The 27,707-nt window shown below is 36.8% G+C and overlaps 2 protein-coding genes across 8 annotated transcripts in view; both read right to left on the bottom strand.

Moving 5' to 3' along the window:
- The window catches only part of LOC131425611 (uncharacterized), a 129,829-nt gene that overhangs the window by 95,021 nt on the left and 7,101 nt on the right, over window positions 1–27,707 (bottom strand). For 6 of the 7 annotated variants that reach the window (XR_009229005.1, XR_009229009.1, XR_009229007.1 and 3 more), the window contains exon 2: window positions 13,182–15,985. Coding sequence is in view for 1 of the 7 variants with exons in the window: in XM_058587637.1 (XP_058443620.1) it covers window positions 13,182–15,050 (1,869 nt within the window). In the remaining 6 variants the exon portion in view is untranslated. The remainder of the gene's footprint in view (window positions 1–13,181; window positions 15,986–27,707) is intronic. The other variant, XR_009229010.1, reaches the window with a different exon arrangement.
- Window positions 8,308–8,855, bottom strand: LOC131425612 (polycomb protein Scm-like). Its single transcript, XM_058587638.1, has 2 exons — window positions 8,730–8,855; window positions 8,308–8,656 (listed from the first exon to the last, which is right to left on the bottom strand). Exons 1-2 carry the CDS (start codon window positions 8,751–8,753, stop codon window positions 8,396–8,398), a joined length of 285 nt encoding a protein of 94 aa, XP_058443621.1. The 5' UTR covers window positions 8,754–8,855; the 3' UTR covers window positions 8,308–8,395.

The raw sequence follows: 27,707 nt of genomic DNA, 5'->3' as shown, positions 1-27,707 counted from the left end.
ATGTTTAATTTGCCGTTGGACAAAAATGGCAACTCCACCACCCATTCCAGTAAACCTGTCAAATCGATGAACCACATAATGTGGATTACTTTTCAATTTGACATTTGGTTTAAGAAAAGTTTCTGTCACAATGGCAATATGAATTTTGTGAATTTTGAGAAAATTATAAAATTCATCTTCACTCGATTTCAAAGATCGAGCGTTCCAATTTAAAATATTCAAATAATTATTTAACATCACTGTTAAATTTTAAATTCATTATAATATTATTTGCAAATTTCCATCCGATTTGAAATGCTTCAAAAAGTGATGAAGTCGAATTCATTTGGATGATCATTTGAAAAAGTTGATCTTGTAGGTAGATCATTTTATTTTCAGTTATATCGCCTAAATCGACTTCATTTAAAGAAGCGAATGGCATTGAAGGAATATTTGTAGGTAGACTGCCATTAGAAGAAGATGATTTGGCCGGTCTACCTATTAATAAATTGTTTTCGTTAGAAGAAGAACTGCAAGGCGGTCCTGTGTTTTGATTATTTACATTAGAAGAAATAGGTGATAGATTTCTACCTAATATACCAGCATAACTGACATTAGAAGAAGATGATGACGAGGTCGATCTACCTGTCAATAAATTGTTTTCGTTAGAAGACGAATTGACAGGCGTACCTGTTTTTTGTTTCGAAGAAATCAGTGCCTTAAAAGAATTAGGCGTGGCATTTGTAACGGTTTTTTGATTTTCAGGTATGTTCTGTAAATTTAAGGTCGTTGATTTGACTTGTTGTCGAAGCGAACGAGCGTTTAAAATTTTTTCCCTGACAGGACATTTCAAATAATTGGATTTATGATTTCCATTGCAATTTGAACATGAAAATTTATCAGTGGTTTCATTCATTGGACAAACGTCTTTCGAATTCGATTTACCACAATTCAAACACCGTATTTCCATACGGCAATTTTCGGTTCCATGACCGAAGCCTTGGCAACGACGACATTGCGTTAAGTTTGCAATACGATTATGCCGTTTATTATGTTCCCAATGAATTTTAATGTGGGAAATGAAACGTACTTTTTCTAAAGTTTTCAAATTGTTTACATCACTTCGATTGAAGTGTATTAGGTAAAGTTCATGGGAAATTCCAGAGCGTGGTTTAGAAGTACCATTCGCTCTTTTTTTCATAAGTATTACTTGGGAAGGGGCAAAACCAAGCAATTCTTTTAACTCATTTTTAATTTCATCAATACTTTGATCATTTGATAATCCTTTCAAGACAGCCTTGAAGGGTCTGTCTGATTTTATATCATATGAATAAAATTTATGAAGTTTCTCGGACAAATATCGAATAAGACGTTCGTAATCTTCCAATCCATCCACCAAGACTCGACATTCTCCTCTTCGTCCGATTTGAAATGAGACTTTTACTTCCGGGAGAAAAGTAGAAAGCTCAGTACGGAATGCTTTGAAGTCGGAAATCATCACCGTCACTGGTGGCATAGATTGTTGTTTCTTCCCAGAACGACAAGCGTCCATTTTGGGAATTTTTGAAGAATTTTCTTCTATGTCGCTACAATCGGATTCAGGAAGAATCTCGTAAATATTGTTAGACGGCATAGGATCAGCGGAAGGGAAATCCGTCCGTTGTCTTTTATTTCTACATTCAGATTCTATAATATCGTGAATGTTATTAGAAAAATGTTGAATAACGGATTGTGATTTATTCCGTATTGAATTATTTTTAGCCTTAGGCTTGTTGCCTTTCCGGTTGGACGCAGGCATTTTTGAAATTAATGAAATTTTAAATTAAATTAACTAGGCTAAATTAGTCTTCGATTAGACTCCTAGTTAGCCTTAAAAAAGGCTGATTAATTTCTTAGTCACTCTAATATCACTCTTTGTATCACTTAGTCACTTAGTTAGTGATTCAGGTAGCCTTGAAAAAGACTGAAGCCTTGAATCAATGAAACTCTAGGTAGCCAGAAAAAAAATTCCAGGAGCCAAGAGCTATACGCGTGCGGTGCGAACGACTGTTCAACACCGACTGAGCGAAAAAACAATTGTGAAACTCGTGGAAGCTACTACATAATGTAAACAAGAATTGAATTGAAGTTTACAAAAAAAACATAACAAACATTATTTCTAATGAATAAGTTTCACATTTGATTTTCAATACAACTGCTGGTAACATTAACTTGGATCTTCAAAAATATTCTGCACGTGAAAAATGATATTGTACAATTGATAGTTTGTGCTATTGAAAATAGCAAATCGTCAACGAACTGCAATTTTATGGTGAAACATGTATTTGTACGCCTGAAATTTACTAGCGCCTTTAAATCAAAGTGTTTTGATGATTGTACACTCATTTCTGTACAAATAACATTCAATTCTTTTCAATTATTGTCATTGGTTTTTGGATTCTTACAAATTTTCAGATGATTTTTATCAAATTGATGTTTAAATGAACCTGAAAAATCTTGAAACGAATGTTTCTATATTTTCCAATATGGCATCGATGGTAACAGTTACAGACTTTCATAACAGATCGGCTGAAAAGTTCGTATCGTGTCTATGAGAGGGCGCCACTAGAATTAAATCCATACCATTTTCAGTTAGTACCAACCTTCAAAAGATACGTGTATAAATTTGACAGCTGTCTGATTATTAGTTTGTGAGATATTGCATTTTGAGTGAAGCTACTTTTGTTATTGTGAAAAAAATGGAAAAAAAGGAATTTCGTGTGTTGATGAAACACTACTTTTTGATGAAAAAAAGTGCCGCCGATACCAAAAGATGGCTTGATGAGTGTTATCCAGACTCTGCACCGGGCGAAACAACAATTCGTAAGTGGTTTGCAAAATTTCGTACTGGTCATATGAGCACCGAAGACGATGAACGCAGTGGACGTCCAAAAGAGGCTGTTACCGATGAAAACGTGAAAAAAATCCACAAAATGATTTTCAATGACCGTAAAGTGAAGTTAATCGAGATAGCTGATACCCTAAAGATATCAAAGGAACGTGTTGGACATATTATTCACGAATATTAGGATATGAAAAAGCTTTGTGCAAAATGGGTGCCGCGTGAGCTCACAATCGATCAAAAACTACAACGAATTGATGATTTTGAGCAGTGTTTGGAGCTGTTATATCGAAATAAAACCGATTTTTTTCGTCGATATATAACAATGGACGAAACATGGCTCCATCATTGCACTCCGGAGTCCAATCGACAGTCAGCTGAGTGGACTGCACGCGATGAACCGAACCCAAAGCGTGGAAAGACTCAACAATCGGCCGGTAAGGTTATGGCGTCTGTATTTTGGGATTCGCATGGTATAATTTTCATCGACTACCTTGAAAAGGGAAAAACCATCAACAGTGACTATTATATAGCGTTATTAGAGCGTTTGAAGGACGAAATTTAACAAAAAAACCTGTTTTAATCCACCTAGTGGTGTAATGATGCCTTTCTCATGTACATATAACATTGTGGTATTCCATTCAAAATTTTTCTCTTCGATTTATGAACGAAACCAAGAGATTGTTTATGCATAACATACAGAATAAAACAGAGCCTTGATTGCGTAAGTCATCCTTAAGAAAACGTAATGCGTTCACTATTATATGCACTTCCGGCACCGGAACCCGAGAACCGGTATAATCGAAGTCGGTTCGTACGGCAACCAACTAACATGACACACAAACTCTTCTAGTACGTATGGGACCGGAAGACCTTTCATTTTAAACTAAGTTTGTGAAAATTGGTCAAACCATCGCTAACAAAAGTGAGTGAGATCCATTTTGGTATATATGACTACTATTTCCGGTACTTTCGGAACCGGATACCGGGAACAAGGATAGCCATAATCAGTTTGTTTAGTTGTCTACTGATAATGACTATCGATTTGTGTAGTTTTGAGACCAGTTTAGAATTTTTTTTTACGTTTTTTGTTTCGCCGGTTTAAGTGACGGTGTACAATATTGAACACACTTTACCCTATAATTCCGGAACCGGAAGTCGGATCCGGATGAAATTCAGGAATTTCGTATGGGACCGGGAGACCTTTCATTTGAATCTAAGTTTGTGGAAATCGGTCAAACCAACGCTGAGAAAAGTAAGTGAGATCCATTTTGGTATATATGACCACTATTTCTGGTACTTCCGGAACCGGATACCGGGAACCAGGATAGCCGTAATCGGTTTGTTTAGTTGTCTACTGATAATGACTATCGATTTGTGTAGTTTTGAGACCAGTTTAAAAAAATTTTCACGTTTTTTGCTTCGCCGGTTCAAGTGACGATGTACAATATTGAACACACTTTACCCTATAATTCCGGAACCGGAAGTCGGATCCGGATGAAATTCAGGAATTCCGTATGGGACCACGAGACCTTTCATTTGAGTCCTAGTTTGTCAAAATCGGTTCAGCCATCTCCGAGAAAACCTAGTGAGATTATTTGACACATACACACACACACACACACACACATACATACACACACACACACAGACATTGCTCAGCTCGATGAACTGAGTCGAATGGTATATGACACTTGGCCCTCCGGGCCAATTTTCACTAGTCGGTTTTTCAAGTGATTGCATAACCTTTCTATATGAGAAAGGCAAAAACGGCCACATTTGAAGAAGAAAAAAGTTTTGTTTCATCAAGACAATGCACCGTGTCACAAGTCGATGAAAACCATGCTGAAATTGAACGAATTGGGCTTCGAATTGCTCCCTCATCCACCGTATTCTCCAGATTTGGCCCCCAGTGACTTTTTCCTGTTCTCAGACTTCAAGAGAATGCTCGCTGGTAAAAAATTTAGAAGCAATGAAGAGGTAATCGCTGAAACTGAGGCCTATTTTGAGGCAAAGGACAAATCGTACTACAAAAATGGTATCGAAAAGTTGGAAGATCGCTATAATCGCTGTATTGCCTCTGATGGCAATTATGTTGAATAATAAAAACGAATTTTGGCAAAAAAATGTGTGTTTCTATTAAACGATACGAACTTTTCAGCCGAACTGTTAGTAACAGACTGACGAATACTTCTTAGTGAGCCAAACGAACCATCAAATACCCATGCTCTAGCATAAGAATTTGATGGTTCGTTTGGCCATCTACACACTAAGATTTTATTTCGTTGTTCGGTTATTTCTTTGACGAAAACATTCGGTAAACATCAGAAATAACCGAATTTCCCGTATACGAATTTTAGTTTACAAAAATTATGCAAATTTTTACAGTACGATCAGTTGCACGCAGATTTTTTTGCAGAATTCTGTTAAAAAAAAGCACAATTGATACGGTAAATATGAATAGTCGCCGAGTACGGTTGAAATAATTTTCGATTACCGAACTTCGGTACCACTGAATTTACTGAATATTCGGTAGTTGTTTGACAGGTCAACCAAATTTCCATTACCGAACGCTCAGCAATCAATTGAATTACCGAACGGTCAGCTGTTGAAAACTCGGTAAAATATTATCGATTTCTGCGCAATTCTCTAAGTGTGTAGGAAGTATTCGCAGGTCTATGAGAATCTATAGTAACATTGGGTTTGAATAGAAAATGGTTCACTAGTTGATTTAAAAAACACAACGATATTGTCATTCATCTTAGCGGGTCCAACATTTGTTAGGTATTATTTTGGCCAGCCCATGTCTCGGTTGATTTTCCAGAAGGCCGTAAGAGCAAGTGACAGTTTCTCTTTGATTACTTTCTCTTCTATTAATTACCAAGCGGTTTACACGTTTATCACTTAACTCTTTGCATAAAATGATGCTCGAAACATTCGACTTTCAAATAGAACTGTGAGTTTTGTAATCAATCGACGAATTACAAATTGATCTAAAAATCTTTAAATGGTGTTGATAGTTTAAGTTGAGCGCTGAGATCCTACATCAACTCATCAAGCTAATATTTTGAAAGTATACGAAATTGAAATTATGTTTTGTTGATTCCGATTGGTGATGAAAATTTGAAAGCATTTAATGTCGTCGTTGTAGAATGATATGAATATTGAGCACTCATTCCATTTCTCATTATAAAACCATAAATTTTAGGAATAACATTACCTCAACAAATTTTTATTATTATTTCGATTCTATAGTGGATACAGATAAATACAGATTTTTCATTTTGGGTAATACAGATTTTCTATGAAAATATCTGGCATCTCTGCGTGTAAGGGTCACTAATCACATCACAATAGCGGCCCTTACACGAGTCATTAAAAATGTCATTACTAAAAAATAATATCATTTTAATGAACGTGTAATGGTGCACTAATGACGAGATTTCTAACAAATTCGAAATACATCATTACTTAGTCATCATTTAAAATGACATTTTCAATGCTCGTGTAAGGGCCGCTAATAATCGAAAGAGAGAGTGAACAAAGAGAAACTGTCACTTGCTCTTACGGTCTTCTGAAAAATCAACCGAGATGTGTTGAAGATGTACCAGTGCTGCCAACTATACCGATTTATCGATGTTTATACCGATTTTTGTACTCGATACAGGAATACAGATATGCTCTCCTAAAACGCCGATAACTCAATTTTCATACAATAAATACCGATTTTAAGTTTTTGGGTTTGGTCCCAAAAAGGTTTTTGCTTGCAAAACCAGTACTCACCAAACTCATTAAATAGATTTTTCGAGATAGATTTTTCCGCTAAATGAAGATTTAAAAAAAATAATTGGCAGCTCTGAGTTCTAAAGAAACAAGTTGCCCTCTTAGAAAAAAAACGTTCAACGGTGGTCCTTCATTGGTCCAATACGTTGGATCATTGGTCCAACGAACGTCCAATCAATCGTTCAACACGGGACTTTCGTTTGGTGATTTTGAAACAGACCGTTCAACCGAATGCCTTTTTTTCGTTCAACAAACCCGGCAGACAGAGGTCTATTGATGAGCCATTTTCAATATGAGGAGTTGGAGCCCCGGTTTTACTGAAGAATCTCCGAAGTTTTTTCCACTTATTTTTTAAACTAACATCACAGACTAACAGACATGACAGTATGAGTAAATTCTTATAAAAATAATTTTTCGTTATGCACTAGTTCCACCTATATTGTACTGCGCGAACTATTTACTATCGGTACACCCCTTGTGTTATGTAAAAGTTAATTTACTAGTTGGTACCGATCAGCTGCTTGCAGGGATGCCTGATTTCATCATAATATTTGGAAATGAATCGTCACAGTAAATTATTATATTACGTTAATAATATATTAAACTTTTTAGCGATGTTGGAAGGTAACCATTTATTTTTCTCAACATTGTTCATCTAGACTATTTTTTATTGTGTTGGTAATTTTCACCCGAAATTAAGTGGCGGCAGATCAGAAGCAAGTAAATATTGCCACTAAACGGGTTCGATTTTGTATTGCGTTGAAGGATGAGAGGTAGGCACAATTTTGTATATAGTTTTGGCAATATGTATTAAATCTGTATCCTGCATGAAATTCGCATACAAATGCAAATACATATCAATACATTACAGGTTACATTCTGTATAAATGGCAACTCTGTTGGTAAATGAAAAAAATAAACACAGTCTAGATGACAGACAGGATGTTTTTGATAGGGTAACGTGGCGCCATCATGACACATGTGAGTACTGTCCCAAATAAAGGAATATTCGAAATGACAGTTAAAATGATTGAAGAATCTAATTTGAGTGTCCTGTCTGTTAGTCTGTGCTAACATTACATACTTGTACAAAACTTCTACTTCACAACAAATCTTCTTTCCATATGAAGGTAACACCTAATTTTCACACCATTTTTGCAAGAGAAAAAAACAACAACAAACAGATCCAGCAAACTGAACGACTAGAACCGCTTACTGAGAGGGATACAACTTAGCTTTTCGTTCAAAAGTGATGTCAGATCTGCTCATTATTTCATCAAGATGAAAACCAAATACAAATTTTCTGATTAAGTTTTGTTTTCATTGAGCAATTTGACGTCTCTGTTATCCACACCGATGCAAAGTGCGCAGATCTATTCATATACGAAATTAGAATGTGTGCAAGCCGAAGTTAAAGTACACTCAAAATAATAATCATATTATAGTTACGTGATAAGTTATGTGAATATTTTCCACCCTACTTTTCACGTAGGTTTTAATGGATTGGCATTTAAAAGCTGTTTAATGCATAATCCAGTAAAAGTTACGTGTTTCATAGATAAAATGTAATGTACTGTTCATATCACATTTATCTATCAGTTCATATCAAATTTAGATACCAGAAAATTACTATTTTATATACTGGTTGAAGTCAAAAGGGAGATTCCAGATTTTGATATAAATCTATGAAATGAAAAATGCCATGAAATATAAAACATTTATTTCAGAAAATTGTCATATAATTCCAATGGCTTAAAAAGCAACTAATAACGTCGTGGTATCCCAAATCGACAAGCCTCCCGAAATGTTTTTGTTGTCACTGCCATCCAACCGAAGCCGAAGTCGAGATCCAAGAACTCCCACAACACTACCGATGCAGTTTGAAGTCGCATAACATGGTTCCAGTGTCTCTAGCTTCATACCGACGGCCTGTTTGAAGCATTCGGCAGGAGCGGGTAAACTTCCGGACTCACGCAGGCACTCGGTCCAGTTGAACACATGGAAACTTTCATACTGGAATGGTCCGGTCGATGGAGTAAAAAATTTCAATTAAATAACTTTTCTCGCAAATATTTACACTACTTACACTTCGAGGGCCACTGCTCGCCATTTTTAAAATCGAGTTTTTCACACTGGAAATTCACGTAGATTGTTTGACGTTTGGTCAATTCACGTAAACCTTATGTGATGACTCTATTCATTTTAGGGTATGTTCGTATAACATTCATTTTCGTCACGTAAAATATACAATTTGACATTTGAAACCATTCTACGTGATTTTTCAAGCGAATCGAACGTGAATTTTTATTTGAGTGTACGTTGGTAGCAGCGTTGCGTTGCCAGGTTGTCAGATTTTTTTCGCTTCGACTTTTTAACTTTGCCAGATTTACCAGATTTAACAAATTTTCACAGATTTTGTCAGATCCCACCAGGTTTTGACTTCATTACGATAGGTGGTGAGACCTTTTTTTTGCTCACTGAAAATGAAGTCCGGTCAAAATTTTCTTGTACATAGTTAGACACAGACAAATGCAGATCAATTTTTGAGTCAGAGACAGATTTTTGAAAAAATTACATGACAACTCTGGTTGATAGTTGTATCTTACACTGAGGTAAAAACATTTTCAGCTCCTAATTATACACTGCGGAAAAAGCAAAAGCAGAAGACAGTTCAATCACAGACTAACAGACATGACAGTATGAGTAAATTCTTATAAAAATAATTTTTCGTGATGCACTAGTTCCACCTATATTGTACTGCGCGAACTATTTACTATCGGTACACCCCTTGTGTTATGTAAAAGTTTTTTTCCTAGTTGGTTTCCCCTCGTTTGTCAACACCGATCAGCTGCTTGCAGGGATGCCTGATTTCATCAAAATATTTGAAAATGAATCGTCACTATAAATTATTGGATTACGTTGATAATATATTTAACTTTTTCGCGATGTTGGAAGGTAACCATTTATTTGACTCAACGTTGTTCATCTAGACTATTTTTTATTGTGTTGGTAGTTTTTACCCGAATTTAAGTGGCGGCAGACCAGAAGCAAGTAAATATTGTAACAAAACGGGTTCGATTTTGTGTTGCGTTTGAGGATGAGAAGTAGGCACAATTATGTAAATAGTTTTGGCAATATATATTAAATCTGTATCCTGCATGAAATTAGCATGGACGTATACAAATAAATACATCACAGGTAATTCTGTTTGAATGGCAACTCTGTTGGCAAATGAAAAAAATGAACACAGTCTAGATGACAGCCGGATGTTTTTGATAAGGTAACGTGGCGCCATCATGACAAATGTGAGTACTGTCCCAAATAAAGGAATATTCGAAATGACCGTTAAAATGATTGAAGAATCCAATTTGAGTGTCCTGTCTGTTAGTCTGTGGTTCAATTACGTGTTATAGATTTTCATAAACAGTATTATGCCTTTCTAAACTATTATCTTGGCAGTGCAGTATTTTTTTTATTGCATATATGTCTTCAATAATTGGCACGATGCGGCTCGACAAAATTCACTGGGTATTAGCGACATACTCACACTAGCATTCGCCACACAACCGCTGAAAACAGCCACACCAACACATTCACACGTGGATTGGACAATTATAATTATATATAATATTGTATTTCCGCAACTTTTATGATAATATTCTCATATTTGCAAGTTTTGTACTCATTTCAAACAGACAAATCTCGCACAACATTTCTGTATGTTTTGAATTTCATATTATTTTTTTTTCTAAAAATGAAGAAAACTATTCACACTGACCTTAAATTTTATGACTCAACAGAAACATATTTTTCACAGTGGGGTTATTATTCGGCTTATCAATATTTAAGGAGTGTATCGAAAATAAGCTATCCACATACATTTGTGTTGTATGCATGTATTTGTGATGGGTTTTTATGCTCAGATCACAGCATGCTGTGTGTCAGCTTTCGTTTGTTTATTTGTTTGTGCGGTTGAAATTCTGCGTTTTCAAAACGTCGGGTATTGAAAAGAAAGTGAAAATTAAAGGTCTGGACACATGGCTAAGTGAGAAGGGTATTACTATGCGAAAATTGACGAAGCGGTTTGGAATTCATCATGACAGTGTCAAAACTATCATTAATAAGTTTGGGGAACTCTATTCTTTTAATGAGCTACCAGGAAGAGGCAGAAAACCCGGTTCTTTCAACCCGAAACTGGACCAGACAGTGGTATTTCTAATGATGAAGCACAAATCAATGTCAATAGGTGATTTGACCAAAAAAGCAGGAACGAGTGTCGGAATGATCCAGCGTATCAGAAGGCGAAATCACCTGAAGACCTACAAGAAGCAGAAAATCTCGAAGCAAAGTGTAGAACAGAAGAAGCGAGCAGCAACAAGGGGTCGGAAATTGTATTCGTGTCTTTTGCAGTGTCCGGATGCATGCGTTTTGATGGACGATGAGACTTATGTAAAGGAGGACTCAAAAACCCTTCCAGGTCCACAATACTTTAATGTTGTCATTGGGGAGGATGTGAGCGATGCGGACAGGTCGATTCAAGTGGAGAAATTCGGTCGAAAGATACTGGTATGGCAAGCAATATGTTCCTGTGGTTTGAAATCAACCATTTTTTACAGCACCGGAACTATAAATGCAGAAATCTATCGATCTGAGTGTCTCCAGAAGAGATTGCTGCCTTTCTATAAGAAGCATAGTTCACCTTCACTGTTTTGGCTGGATTTAGCGTCGGCTCACTATGCCAAAACCACTCTCAATTGGCTTGCGGAAAAGGGTATAATTTTCGTTGAGTAAAACATCAACCCACCAAATTGCCCTCAGCTTCGACCCATCGAACGTTACTGGGCAATCGTGAAGCGGGTCTTCAAGAAGACTGGTCCGGAACTTCGAAAACTCGTGAAGGAATAACTTAAATTTCATCCGGTTTTCATCATGCTCAAGTTTAACCTTGCACAATAAAGGATCAATTTTTAGTTTGGATAAAATATCGTTTTTTTTTTCATAATTTGAAAGAAATATTTGTGGATAGCTTATTTTCGATACACTCCTTACCTTAAATTGTTTATAAGTTGCACAATTGTTTTAGTTACTCCCTTTCAGTGGCGTACCAAGGAAAGTTCGCGCCCGGGGCAAATAAAAAATTTGCCGCTCCCATCGTTGGTTTATAGGGCAAAAAACAAAGCTGAACTTCATCTCCGGAAAGATGAGTCGCCCAACAACAAAAAAAAAAAGCTCCAAGGATTATTTTGCCACCCCCCTAAAATTGTTGCCACCCTCTAGATACGCCACAAAATTAGATCTGATTCTGGTGATTTGCTGCACATTTATTTTAGACGTACTTAAAGTTGTTCTGCAGTTGTTTTTTTATTGGTAATATTGTAAAACTTTACAGTGATAAGTTGCACAAACGATTTCAATATGTTTAAAAATCTTTCAGAACATATACAACATAAATAATAATTCTAAAACAATTGTAGAACATCGTGAAATTTCGGTAAGTTACATTTGCTACTTGGAAAATTTATTATTTTAATGTTTATTAAAAACCAATTTGTGAATTTTATCCGATATTTACAGATGTTCAGTACTTTTTACTATTATTTTTATATCTACACTGAAAGCCTGAGTTCTGGATATTCAGGAACTGGAACTAGATTAAAGCACTAAATTCGGCACCTGAGATTGGCTCCAAATTCTGATTCAAGGAGTTCAGTTATGCCTGACTACCCCAAAGCCGTCATCGCGGCTCCAAGATAGACAAGCAAGTGCAATCGAGTTTTCCTCATTGTTTCCAAAAATTTGATAAAGTTCAATTTTGGAGTTAGTTATGGTTATCTCACACTGTTGAGAATTTAATCACGAATTGCTGATCATATTTCTGATGACATGGAGAAAAAAATATGTTGTCGCGTTCTGAACAATTCGAGATATTCACAATTAAGTTCTACCCATTCTTTCATGAAGGGAATTTTGAAAAAGGCTCTGCATAATAAAGTAAGACACATTCACGTTAAAAAACAACTTGGAGATAAGATTTTTAAGTAATTTCATTATAAATGTAGGAGGTATAAGCGTATTTTGAAAAAAGTAATTTTTGGTCAACATAAATAAAACACAAAAGCAAATGACAGTTCCTTTCTCTGTTTACTTTCTTTTCCTGTCAAGTGGAAAAACTCGTAAAATGAGTAACACGCGAAAAAACGCGAAAAACGTACGGTAATCCTTCCAATGTTCATCGGTTGATTAGATATCGCACAGACATCCTGATTCACAGTTCAATTTTTAGAGTAACTACGATTTTTATCATTTCAGTCAAGATAACGGATTGTGTTTAGGTTTCAAGAGCTACTTTTTCTTATGCAAGTTCAATCGAACAATCAAATAGTACATCACAAACGTCACAGATAAGCACAGGCTCTTATGTGATGCTTCTGATAAAACCAAACCAAGCGTGTAGCACTTGACTGATTGAAAATAACTTTCGCTAAAAAATATTACTCATCACACACACACCCATGTACCGTAAAATCATTTCACCTACCTTTATGTTAGCCTGTTGCATCTGCAGAAAGGTCGCAATACCGTTGCGTACCCGGTTTTTCACACCGCGCACCGTGCCCTTGTTGCTCCGGATCGTCGAAGTTCCGCTGGTTAAATCCTTAAAACCGGCGAAACTCTCATCGTCATCGATAACCGACGAGGATCCGCTGGTGGCCGGACGCCCATTGCTGGTGCGTTCCGGCAGATTCGAGTGCTCGTTGATGTGAAACTTGTAGAACTTATCGTTCTCGAAACTGAGCGACTTGTTGCTTCCGATGCCGTTCGTTCCGACCGTGGCCGTAACCGACGATGAACACACACTAGCACCATCCCGATCGCCACTGCCCGGGCGGACACTGTTCAAACTGTTAATCTTCTCCATCAGGATCGAACGGGTTGTCGTTACGATATCGTCACGCGGCGACGGCGAAAGCGAACACGGTGCCGGTGGAGATATGTTCTCACACGCGTCGGCACGTCCACCGGACCGTTCCCGGATGTCCTTGAGCAACGAGTCCGGAAGAAACGACACTATTTTTTGCTTCTTCAGTGTGGACCCAAGGTCCCCATTATCGCGCTCACTGTCACTTTGATTATCGGATGAAACCGGAGAACGCGACTCCACACCTGGCATCACCGCGGAAAGTTCTAATGCACTAATATTTCCGCACAGTTGAGCAAAATTCAGCGAATCACAGCTCAGGCTGGACTCCGATTCGTCACTATCGCTGGTGGTGTAATTGCTGCTACCGACGACGCGCTGGTGCAGATATCCACCCTGATTAGGCTTATCAGCGGGCGTCGGTGACCGGCTTCCTATCATCATCAGCGTCGTGGTCGCGTGCTGCTGCTGCTGCAACTGTTGTTTCGGTGGCTGCGGTGACTTGGACATCTTTTTCGGCAATGGAGGTGGCGTCACCTCGATGTCACTGCACGTGCCACTGTCCAGGGTGTCACTCGGTGAACACTGACCCGACGACATCATGTAGTACAGATAGGTCGCGTTGTTGACGTCCAAATCTCCGACTTTGGCGGTCGGAGTTCCCGAAGGGCTGGCCTGCTTCTGAACCATTTCGGCAGGCGTTGGGCTTATCGAAACTTCTTGATCCGGTGGTCCAAATGACACAATCGACACCTTCGATTTGCACTGTTTATTGTTCAACACTGTCGCCTGACCGTCGTTGTTAACACTAATCACCGCCGAACCGGAATTGGTACTGTAATTAACGGAACTGCAATCGATGCTGTGTTTGTTGTTGTTGTCCTCCTTTCGAACGATCTGAATGCGTACGACGTGCGATTCCTGATCGGTGATCACGGACGACGGCAACGATGATGGCTCCTGCACGGTCTCCAGCGCACTACTAGCTGCTGCTGCTGCAAGGCCAACGGCACTAGCTTCCACTTCACCAGCAGATGATCTGGATGAATCGACCACAACCACTCTCCCCTCGTCGACGGCGTCGTACTCGTCGACGTCGTCGTCGTCGTCGTCGTCGTAGTTGTAAGCCTCTTGCCACTGCTGTTTTTGCAACTCTGGACTCGGAGCCGAACTAGACTCGTACCGGATCGGTTCAGCTCTTTCTTCTTTCTTCAACTCCTCTGGTTGAACAACTTTTTCTCGTTCGCCATCGGTGGTAGAAACGGCGCTGGTAGCAGCAGCAGCAACGGCAGCAGCAGATAGCAACAATTCCACCTCTGGGGGGAGACTGTTACTGTTACCACTATCTTCTTCCCCGGCTGTGGACGACTTTGGCCGCTGCAACGCGGCGAGGCTCGAATCAAGGCTGGTATAAACCGTTGTTTCGGCGCTTATCTGTATGGAGGTTAGCTTGTGCTGTTGCAGTCGGAGCGAGGCCATCGATTCCATCTTTTCCTCACTTTTTCTCACTCTCTTTCTCTCTCTCTCTCACGATGTGGTGATTTTCTTCAAGTTTAAATGTTTCAAATGTTTCAAAACAAACTTTAATTTTTTCTCTTGATCGATTTTGTTTACACTCTCTCCGGCCGTATTTAGGTATTTATGCTGTTGCTACGTCGCAGCAACTGGTTCGGTTTCCAGTGCGACTACAAAATCAACAGCACGTGGAATGTTGCATCGATACTGACGATGACGGCGATGACGATGATGAATGCTAATGATTATGAAAAGAAACACCTTCACCGACGGCTCGCGTTTCGGTTTATGCCACAGCTGGAACCGAATCGAATCGCACCGTGGCTTTGGGTCTCTGGAAATAGTAGCAGGGGAAGGGAAGGGGGGAACGAGGTAGGTGCTGCACAGCAAATTTATGCTGATTCGATTTTCTTTTTTCTTGCTGCCGCGGCGAAATCCGCTTCTGCACCACACTTGACTTTTAATGTTATTTGTTTGCTATTTGGTTTGTTTCTTTTCTGTTGCTTCTTCTTTTGCCACACTCTCGTTTGTTTTTTCTTCCACCCAGCCGGAACACATTCCCGCACACTTACATACACTCTGCCAGGGACAGGGACAGGGCGTGGGCACCGATCCGTGCGGACTACCAGCTAAACGCCAAGATCACCAACAACAGCACACGCGAACCTTCAAGGCTGAGATTTGAAAGATCACTTCTATTTCCGTTTTTTTTTGTTTTTCTTATTTTGGTTCTTCGTCTGGTGGCACAAGTGCAAAAAAAAACATTCACTTTCTACGTTTGTCTGTTTTTGCTTGCTTCGGTTTTGCTTAGGTTGATGCTTCTTCTTCTGTTTTACACAATGCAATTGTTGTTGTGTTTAGTTTTTTTACCTTCGGTTTCCGGATTGATATTGTGGTGGCCGCAGTAGCTGTTGGAGATCAGAAAAATTATGTTTCTTGCGTCAGATTGGTTCTCCGCGGATAACGGGGGATTGGCCGCACCAGTGCTGGTCATTGACCTTATGTCGTATGGTGGCCGTAACTGTTGTCGAGTTCTTGGGGAACAGTAGATCAGTCTGTAGGGAGCTAGCTTTGCATGTTCGTACTTTGAATTTGTTTCTTAGAATATTAAAATGCTTGCATAGTTCGGTAGGGTGATAAGTCGAATGGTATACTATTTGGTACAAATGGTATTTCAGGACTACACGCTTGTCTGATAAAATATCCACAATGAAAGGCAAAATACAGGATATGAAAGAAAGGCAAATTGACATGTCATAGACGGCAAGAGAATGACACAATTCTGTAAATGACTACTTTGACAGCTGCCGAAAACTAGCTAGGATTCTGACGGCTGCAGAAATTCTCACCAAGCGGTTGCTAGCATTATAGTAGCACGTGTCATTTTGAATACCTTGGAAACCAAGAATGACACTCGATTGCTCATTCTTATGTCGTTTCCGCTTGATGCCAAACCTAACCCAGTTTCCACCCTAACTGCTGTCAAACCGTTTATTTGGAACGATCTACGATCTGTCCAGTAAGTATAATAACTACAAATTATTGTTGATTATCGATAGAAAGCACTTTTCAGATCCTGGTTTCTCTGTCGGAAAGTCATTATAGGATGTGTCGAAGAACTTCAACGAACTATCAACCAACATATTCGACAACAGCATGAGTTCCGTATTTTAAAATTGTACGTCCCCGAAAAATAAAAACTGTAATGTTTATTTGTACCTTTATACGAAAGTAAAATGAAATCTTGCTCGCCAATTGAATGTTGACCATTTAATAAACGAATTGTTTGTTTACATTTGATTGCTAAGCCTTTAGTAGTTAATAAATTATACTTTGTTGCATTTGTCGAACATTCAGTAAAAGTTATGCCAAACAGACAGTAAACTTTTTGCTGACAATTTCGGTAATAACTGACGTTTGTCAAATTTGAGATTGCTGACGCTCCGCCGATGATTACCGAGTGCTCCGCGGTGCAAATCTCGGCAATTATTTGTCCGTGATTCTGTGAAAAAAATTAAAGTGTGCAGTTTCGTGCAAAGTGTTTGTTTGATGAAACTACCCTGGATCAGTTCTTTGTTTTCTCAAGTGAAAACGCACATTAGGTGCTCGATCAACCCAAATTGATAGTGACATTAAAACTGTGTTTAAATTTTTTTCACTTTTTCAATGCATTAGTGAAAAAATTACACAATTCTATTGCACAGATTGACGATGCAAGCCAAGGTATGCCTTTATGTTGGTTTTAGAACTTTGTCTGAAAACCGGGGTTAGTACAGTTTAACCGACGACACGACCAGAAACTCCGAAGAAAAATCGGATTAAAAAGTGTTCGTGAGCGACTTACCACCAGTTACCATAAATATAGCGACCCCTTGAAAATGTCAAAAACTAACTATTCGAGCAACACTGTTTAAGTTGCTATGAACTAGTTACCAAGGAGCACCAGAATAAATAAACAAACAGTTTGAAATAGTTGTGGAATAATTCCACCGATTTGAATTTTTGTATCTTTTTTCCTGGAAGAAAAAAATAGTCCCAGTACAACAAAAATGGGAGGTAATAAGAGCATAAATAAAGTAATATTGTATATTTTCATATCTTTTTGTAGTTTACGGAATTTATTGATATAGTTCTGATATGGGAATGGGTCATCCGTATTTTCATGAGCAATTATAGTTTGAATCGTAAGGATGCACTCTATTTAATGAACCAACAAGAACGACAGGCGATCGAAAACGGAGAAATTGAAATTCCAGATTTTATTGGAAATCTGGCTTAATTCGCTAAGTCTTCCATGGTAAGATATACGCTTTTTCGCATAGTAATTATTGTTATTACCATTATCTGTTTCAGAGTCTGCTGTAAATATTATACAGTCGTTAATTGAAGAGATGAAATCATATCCGCAAATCAAATTAAAATTTAATACAGATACAGAAGCAAATGAAAAACTATCGTAAGACATGTCCACTGAATACCAAACGAAATTAAGAATAAATTGAAGTTAAAATCACTTTCGACTTCACAAAGACGCTAGTGTTAATACAAAATTTGGTGATATTCTTGAATTATTTACAAAATATATATATTTTATGCTTTGATAACTTTTACTTTTTAATAAAAATTAAAGATACAAATTAAATCAAAATTGAGCAAAAATGACTCAAAACTTTCTGAAAGAATAAATTTAATACCTGCCAGCGGGCCAACTACACTCAGTGGTTTCGTTTTGAGTGAGACTCTCTTGTTTTTGTTTACATTCCATATGTAGTTACCAAGGCTACTGGTAACTGTTTTTCAAAATCAATAATTTACCAACTTGTGTTGCCAGTTCCAATATTTTTTCAAGCGATTTCGTTTTGACATTACCAGTTACTGAGGGGTAGTTAAATTTGCGATACAGTTTTGATAGTCGAGTGGCAGGTCGTGTCGTCGGTTTAACTGAGATTGTGTGAGACAAGCAAGTGTAAACAAGTTTAGCAAGGATTGCGCGGAATTGAAAAATTTTAGGAGGGATTTCACGGCACTTAAACATTTTACGAGGATGTACGCAGGATTAGCAAGTTTAGAGAAGTATAACAGGGATTAAAAATGTTTAAGGACCGTGCGGGATTTGGTGAGGTGATTTCGAATTAGAAGAGCTTATTTGTCTGAGTTAGTTATGAGATTAGAGTGATTTTCCACTTGGCTTTAGACAAACTTTAACAGTTTAGTCAAGATTTAAACGAACTGATTTTAAATTCGTTCTATATATTCGAAAAATTTGTATAAGTATGTAGGAAGTATTGGCAAAGATAAACTCAAGATTACAATGTCCCATACGATCCATCGAAAAATATCGGATCAGTAATCGTGAACCAGTGAACCTAGTATTAGTGTAATTTGGTTGACCTAGAGTGCCTATAACCAGAGTGACGACATCTCATCCGTAATTTTGGCAACAATTCAAAACATTCCATTAGAGTTACATTGAATTGACAGGTCGTTTGCTCGTTTGGAACTGGGAGCTGTCATTCCAAACAAACAGCTGTCGCCACTCTGATTATAGTCACTCTAGGTTGACCCTTCGTTAATAAGCGTCGATAAACATTTGAAAATGACGGTAAAATACCATAGTAACAATACAAGTTTGGAAGTAAGTAAACTTTTGTAAACATATCACACATAATATTTTGTTACTTTCATTCACTTTAATGCTTCGTAAGATAAGATTATAACAAATTGAATATATTCTTAGTAATAATTTAATTGATTTTTCAAGTTCCAAGATTTACTCGTCATGCAGCAAAATACCGAGATTTCTTTCATATTGCAGCTTAAGATTGGTACTACATAAACAAACATTGTTATAGTAACGACGCATGTAGCGATTCGACGCTTGTTGTTTTGTTTCAGATAATGATTGAACTACAACTGACGGTGAACCGAAATCAACGAGGGGTCGTATTTGAATAGTACATGACAAATCATAGACTATTCCATCTTGAGTTTATCTTTGGTATTGGAGCCTATCAGCACGAAAACGAGCGAATCCGTAGAAGAGGAAGAAAGAAACTGTATCGTCAATTCATACCACATTTTCTCATTCAATTCTGACTGGACCGATTACATGATTTGTCCGATGTTCAAATTTACTGGGTAGGTTAGTGTTGAAACCCACCCTCTCAGCAGGCGGTTCTATTTTGTTGGTCGTTGAGCGCTTGTTGAACGACATACTGCACGAAATATTCGTTCAGTTTGCTGGAACGGTTTGTTGTTATTTTTTCTCTTGCAAAAATAGTGTATAAATTAGGTGTTACCGTGAAGGTACTTGTATATCAGTCCCATATGTAAAATCGGCATGTCGAGAAAAATACGATTAAAATTTTATTTCCGATTTTTTTGATTTATTGTGCTACCTAATGTTAAATCATGGTATTATAACTTGAAATATCGGTAATACACCTTTACTACTCCAATATTGCAACAAATTAATTTTTTTAAATTTGCACTGAATGGGACTGATATGCGAGTATTTTGCATATGGGACAGACATGAGTAGATATTTTTTTCACATTTTACTGAACAAACCCTCAACTTTTATTGCAATTTCTGAAAGTATATTGAGGATAGATTTCATTCCTCAAGCTAACTCAAAATTGGTCAAAATCGATATGGGACTGATATGCGAGCATGGGTAGTTCATATAGAAACAAAATTTGATGTTATTCTACGTGAAGTAGAAGTATTGTGCAGGTATGTAGTGTTAGTTTATAAAAAATAAGTGGAAAAAACTTCAGAAATTCTCCATCAAAACTAGTCCAACGGGGCTCAAACTCCTCGTACTGAAAATGGCTCAACAATGAACCTGTGTCTGCCGAGTTTGACAAACGAAAAAAATGGCGCTCGGTCCAATGCTCTGTTTTGAAATTCGCAAACAAAACGATTCATTAGACATTCATCGGGCCAACTGTTCAACGTATTGAACCAACGGAGGACTTCCGTTGAACGTTTTTCTAAGCGGGAATTCAGTAGGATTCGGATTACGCACACTGCTAAAAAACAACACATTTTTAAAATGTGTTTCTCTAAATACATTTCAAGTTCTACACCCACTAACATATCAAGAACATTTCATTTGTGCTTCAAAATTCTACTTTATGCGCTAGTGTCATCACATATTAATATTAGGTGCAGACTTGTTGATATAGAATGCATTGAACTTGAAACTAAAGCGTGTAGCTTTATGACAGAGATTAATGTCACAACATGTCAATTTGTCAATTTATATTCCCCGACAATTGTGGCAATACTAAGTGTCAAGCATATAATTTAAAGGTTCTGACCAAAATGGCTACAAGCAGCTTCGTGAGATTGATTGAATTAGGTTTTCTATCTCAAATCTTAGAAATATTACACAGTAAGTATATCCATTACATTGTCGGTGATTGTTCGAAACGTCGTATTAGCGAGTGATGGTCTCTCGATCTTCATTCATGAAAATAAACATCATGAACTAACAGTTGGTATTTGAGAAGAATGAAAAAACATATAATCCCATTGCAGCAATGGGAAAATAACCGAACTGTCATTTACTGATATGCCGTTTAAAAATTCACCATTCAATATTGATTTATTTTTATTTGCATGACTCATAAGATGTTCATGTTTTCAGATAATGGAATTGGAGATTACCAAACAAAATCGATCAATTCTTCTAAGATCTTGTGTCAGCGAAATGCAAATTGAATATTAAAATCATTGAACATTTTAGCGAATAACTTATATTCAATAGACTTTATTTAACGAGTTATTCAAAAGTTCATATCTAAATGATGACATTTTAATTTAAAATTTAAGTCCACGCCATATGAAAGAGCAGTTTACAATTGAATTGAATACTAAGTATCATACATTTGAAAAAAATCTGCTGTTTGTTCGATGGGATTCAAGTGTATTATCAATAGAAATCAATATTATTTGATATGGATCAGATTTGAACAGACTTGTACGTGCAATTAAGTGTCGAATCAAAGGCGGCGAAACTAAGCATAAAACACATCAGTCCAACGTGTCGATTTTTATCAGTGCATTAATTCGGAATTCATACACGGAACCGTAAAACAACCTAATTTTAAGTATATTCCACCCAATTTGGGGGTTCCGTTCATAACCTATTTTTTGGTTAAGTGACTCTAGGTAGTTTCCGTAAGGCAAGTGGAAAAAAAATACTTAAAGATTAGTTATATCTACTCAATGGTAAGTTACATTTATTCTACAGTTGAGTCGTATTGACTCAATTTCAAGTTGGTACGGTTTACTTAATTTTGGCTTATTGAACGAAACTCTCGCTGTTGGGTGGTTTTGCTCTTTGTTAGGAAGGAGCGAACGGAAGAAAAGATTCAAAAGAACTCAAATAACATGTAGTTTTTATTTTCCTTGTACTGAAATCTGGGGTTTCCACCTGTGTTGCATACCTCGTCCGGAAGTAATTTTATTAAAAGATAAAAGATTCTACAAACGAGCGGGTTGCTTTTTCCAATTTTCCTTGATAAGCTGAAACTCAACTAAAAATGTTGGTTTTGATTGGGTGACATTTTGTCACAAGTAGTAAACCTGATAAAAGTGAAATATTTCAATCACATAATCAATTAAGTTTACACCGTTGAGAAACGTTTTCTTTTTATCACCATAAATTTTAAATTTTATTGAAGTTTCAAAGCTAACCAGAATTATTCTACGATCTTTGTTCTGAAATTGCATCAGTTGTTAGAATTAATGATAAACGAAACCATCCGCAACAATTTTCATTACGAACAGAATTGTTTATCAACTTGAAACACAGTAAGAAAAGCTTCGATGTAGCTACACATAATATTGAAGAATTCAATCAGTGTACTCTTCACGGTATTGGCACATTGTCGCAAAGCTGATTTACCGGTAACGACACCTGCCAATGAAAAATGGATCCAAGAAAAGGAGGATTCTTTCGGAAATTTTCATATCGGCAGTAGTGATTTGTAACATTTTTATCGTTTATTCAATAGTACAAATAGATATCAGCAATAAAAGTACACTCGGAGTAGAAGAAAATCGATTTCAAAGTGATTACTACTAATTTTTTTAGTGTAAACTACGAATAAACATGGAAAATCTTCAGAAATGTTGACATGGCAACTCTGCATGCAGGTCCTCGCTACACGTTAATTTGGTAGGCATTAACTGGTAACCGGTTGAAACCAGTATGTCTTCTGAGACCGACATATTTGAACAGCGAAATGACACATTTTAACATACTAAGGGCATGTTCAGGAGTGTTCTAGTTCATGTCAGTTACAAAATTTAAATCTAGATTTTATAACAAGAAAAACTGGCAGCCCCAGCAGTGTTTTACTCGTGTTTCAAATATAGAAAAAATAGAAAGGCATCGTAGACCAGTTTTAAATTTGACAGAAGAACTGGTCGAATAAATAAAACTAGAACGGCTTGCTGGGGATACGTTTGTTCCAGTTTCTGCTTTATTATGGATCTTCCATATAGAACTTCTAGCTGCTGAATTTGCTCTAAAACATCCAATTGTGCGTGGCTTTCGGCACAGACACAGAATATTTTTGTTTTTTTGTCACAAAAATCATTCTTTACAGTTAAGTCATTTGACGAATTACGTTTTAATGAAAAGCAATATTAGGTACATTTGCATCATCTGTTCAAAAATATTTGATACGTAGATGTCAGTAACTGTCAGATTGGCAGATATGTATAATTATTTCGCATATCATATCTTGCGAACTCGTCTTTCCGCCATTCTTTCGATTTTACTTAATTTAGTTTTCGACACGAATATTTTATCATTCTTGTGAGTACAAACATACAACGAACAGAATCGATTTATATTTCATCATCCAACATTAAGAAAGTTGTTTTTTATAGTTTTTCCGATTTCCGGAGCAAAACATGAGACAATCAAACCGAGAGATAAAAAAAGTAGTTTTAACATATTCTGAAGGAAGTGCGAATCTGCCCTTCCCGACGATTCTGATGAGAAAATTTAAAATTAATTCAGAAATTCCAATCTCATTTGCAGTTGTGGACTGTGGTTATAATTGAACTGTTAGAAAACCTAAGGGCATATTCAGGAGTGTTCTAGTTCTAGATGCATAATTTATGTCAGTTTTAAAATTTAAATCTAGAAATTATAACAAAATAAGCTGGCAGCCCCAGCAGCGTTTTATCTGTGTTTCACATATAGAAAAAATAGAACGGCAATGTATACCAGTTTTAAATTTGACAGTAGAACTGGTCGAATAGATAAAACTAAAACTGATTGCTGGGGATATGTTTGTTTCAGTTTCATTTACATTATAGACCACTCATGTGAATCTTGCAGCTGCTGAATTTGCTCTAATAGTGTTCGCTTCTGTCACGAGAACGGGTAACACATATTAATGAAACATATTTGTTATTCCGAGTTGTTAGGTGGATCGACTAGAACCAGAAAGATTGCCCATATTCGGATTATTAAAATTCCAGTCTCACTGAACTCTACTCCATTTTTTGCTTAACCGGCATTTCGATTCAACCAAGCTTCCATCACATCATAAATGCAATGATCAACGAATGAGCTCATGTCACTTTCCTTGGAAAAAACAAATGACCCTATAATCTGCTGTGAAATTCCAATTCGACTTGGAATTTCAAAGAAACGATGACTAATCGATTATCTTTTATATTATGGCAGCCAGATGAAAAAGAAAACTTTCCTCTTTCGGTTATACTGTTGTGATCAGTTCTCGGTGAGCAACGATTCGTACGGAATTCCCATTCGGAGTGAGATTTGTTACCTACATTTAAGTCCGAGTGTCGTTTCAATTTTCCCAAGACAAAGAATTGCGATTGGGAAATTTTCAGGTTTAAAACCCGACACAGAGTGTAGCGGTAAGAGTCGTAATGAAATTCCCAAAATGTTTTTTTTTGTACTGCGCCATGAGGTGAAGCGATGGAGCCGGTAGATTGCCTGACAATTGAATCTAAGTAGGCATGGACTCACGGTGACAGCAGAAATGAAATCAAATAAAAGCTGTTGACGAGCGTATGCCTGCACCTATAAGCTTTTAATGTTGAGTTTTAGGGAAATTTGCTGAATTTCGCCCAGCAAGTCGTTCCGGCAAATCACAATTGTCGAGATTTCATTGAAAATCAGAAATAATTGCCTTCACTGAACATTTCAGGGAATTAATGAAGAAATTAATGACAGAGTTTTACTAAAAATTTTGAAATGTCATTATGATTACTGAACGTTTCGGCATTCATTGCTTACTACCACATTTAGAGTAAACAATGCTTTACTGATCTAATTACAGCAAATTATTTTGCTGAAATAAAATACGAAAATCTGGTGTCCCAACTCTGATTATCGCCAAAAATGAACTTGATATCGATGAATGTTTCGATTATGGTATCAATTCCTATTTAGACATTATCGTATATTTTCAGATCAATTTTTGATTAATCGATGGACTGTTGGTTTATCTTTAAAAGGTTTCCACTATATCCATTGAATAAGTCAACATAAAAAGAGTTTCGTCCTTTTTTAATTTGTTTACTTCTATGCTCCTTGTGTGAACTATGGACGCGCATTTTTCGTAAAATTGGCTTATTTCCGCGAGTAAGACAAATCTGCAAGTAATTTTATCGTCTCATTTACTATTTCCAGTTGTACTAAATTCAGAAACCATCTAAAATAACGAAAATAAATAGTTTCGCCCTTCCCTTTCTAACAATTGAAGTATCGCCCTGTTTGTTGGTATGGAGCACGGAGGGCGAAACTTACGTAAACAAATGGAATGACAGTTTCGCCCTTTATAGTTCTTTGTATTACAATGATTGAGATTTTCGTAGAAGTTTTAATTTATTCGTAGAAGAGAGAAGTCCGATTTGTTTACTTTTGTAACACACGTCCTTCTTTAAAAAAACACCCATTTGCAAGTCCCTGACAGATTTTCCTCCAGACGCCTGGCAGCATCTGCCAGAAGGTTTTGCCGGAATACTGGCAGAATTTCGGCGAGAGTCTGGCAAAGATGTAACAACCGTTTCCAACAGAGAATTTCGCATAGCGGTTATTAATGATTCTGTTTCTACCGGATTTTTGCCATACAAGACTGACAGGACCGTTTTGAATCAATTCTTCATTTTCAGTGTCTTTGGTTTTATTTTTTCATTAGAGGTTTAAATGAAGGGCAATAACAAATTTTTTGCACTACCGAACATGATAGCTTCGTCTCTCAATACAGCAGAATTTTTATTTCATTAACCTGGTCTCAAGACTCGTTTTCATTTCTGGGTGTACATGCTGGATTGACGAATTTCGAATGAAGTCGAACAGAAAAAAAGAACGAAGAGCGATCTAGCAAAACGTCACGTCGCTACACGCTTAGAAAAAGTTACTCAGAGTTTGAGTACTAGTTACTCATTTTCAAATGATACATGGAAACGTCAAAAATTGAGTAGTTACCATCAATAATAATGAGTAACTCTTATTCTAAATTTGAGTTTAACGCAAAAACTCGTTTTTATGTTACTATTCGCAAGATCACTCTAAAAGTTATAATAACCATTTGTAGCAACAGGTTCTATTTTTTGTCAGTGAGATCGCGTATTTCAAGAGTGAGTCGCTTAACACAAACGGTGTTGTGTCTGCAAAAACCACAATTTTTAGACTGTCCTCTTGGTTGTGCCATCGACGCAGTTATTGTGTCCAGAAGTGATCCGTACTGTGCTTCAGAATGGAAACAAATATGCTCAAGTGTGTCATTTATGAGGAACCAGTGTCTGATTGGGGCCTGAGCAGTACTGACATGTGTGTTAAGCTACGATTGACACACTACTCCAAGCGATCGCCACTTGATATGATATCTCGAAGTTAGAAATCAATTGTAAACGGAATAATAAATAAACACAGTATGATTATTTTATGTATTGCGTGTCAATTTTACGCAAATTTGGTATATGTGGGATAAAATTTCATTCAGAATTTAACTAATGAAGCATTACTCAGTAAATGAGTAGATTTTACCCAAAAATCGTTTCCAGTGGAAGAACTCAAATTTGAGTAACTAAGGAGTTACTCTAAATTAGAGTTGTTCCACTTTTTCTGTAGATGAGTGGATTCTTACTCATTTTTGAGTAACTATTTTTAAGCGTGTAGATAATGAAGCAATTTTTGAATATTGCCAAACTTCTGACGAATGCCAGAGTTTCTCACAAGCGGGCAGCAGAATTGTACTAAAGAATCCAATCAGCATGTTCACCACGAGATGGCGTGATGGCGATTCTTTTGAATTATCTCATGATTTAAGAAAATAATTAACCAAATTTTTCAATTTACTTGTTTGAACGAGTGCAGTCAGCAACACCTTACAAATATGGGAAAATATGGATATTCAAACTTACAACTGAGTTTTACAGGTGACCAAATTTAACATTCCGATGCAATTCATACACTCAGGCAAAATGTATATGGAATTTCATAATGATACCGTATGGTTTTGAGTCACAAGAATATCGTATGCGAATCGCAAAATCACCTTAGGAAGTTACGAAAATTGGAATTCCAAAAAAGCCTTATGAAATTTATGCGAAATTATTTTTTATTTCATTGAATTTCAAGACGTGTAATTTTCAAATCTCAAAATGTTAAAAATGTATGTAAATTCTTGTGAACGGCGACGCTTTATTTATGTGAAAAATAAAAAAAAATGATCTATGTATGATTTAAACCTGTCCTATTTACTTGTACATGTCGGATGAAATTTGAAATTAACAGTTCACATACTGATTTGATTCGTGTAATAAAACATGTATAAATCGACGAATAAAATCAATTTCGATCATAATTAATCATTCTATCTAAAACTACAAACCATAAAATCTAAGAATATTCCAAATTGGACAACGCACTCAATTTCACTTCTTCGAATTTGAAATTTGATTTCACAATTACTCCTTAAATATGAAAGCAACATACCACGGAGAGTCACTGGAACATTAATGATCAAAATTGTTATCCGAATTCCAATTATTTGTGTATACTAGTATTCATTTCATGAGAAATTTAAGAAAAACAGCTTTTTTCAAATCTTTAAGCCAAATCTG

This window comes from Malaya genurostris, chromosome 1 (genome assembly GCF_030247185.1).
Source record: "Malaya genurostris strain Urasoe2022 chromosome 1, Malgen_1.1, whole genome shotgun sequence".
Lineage (NCBI taxonomy): Eukaryota > Metazoa > Arthropoda > Insecta > Diptera > Culicidae > Malaya > Malaya genurostris.
Note: the sequence above shows the minus strand (reverse complement) of the source record. Positions and strands in the feature narration are given on the sequence as shown.

Coding starts and splice junctions, on each gene's coding strand:
- LOC131425612 (XM_058587638.1), bottom strand. CDS start 8,753: ATGGCGAGCAGTGGCCCTCGAAGT. Junction 8,657..8,729: donor CGAGCAGTGGCCCTCGAAGT/GTAAGTAGTGTA, acceptor GGACCATTCCAG/TATGAAAGTTTCCATGTGTT.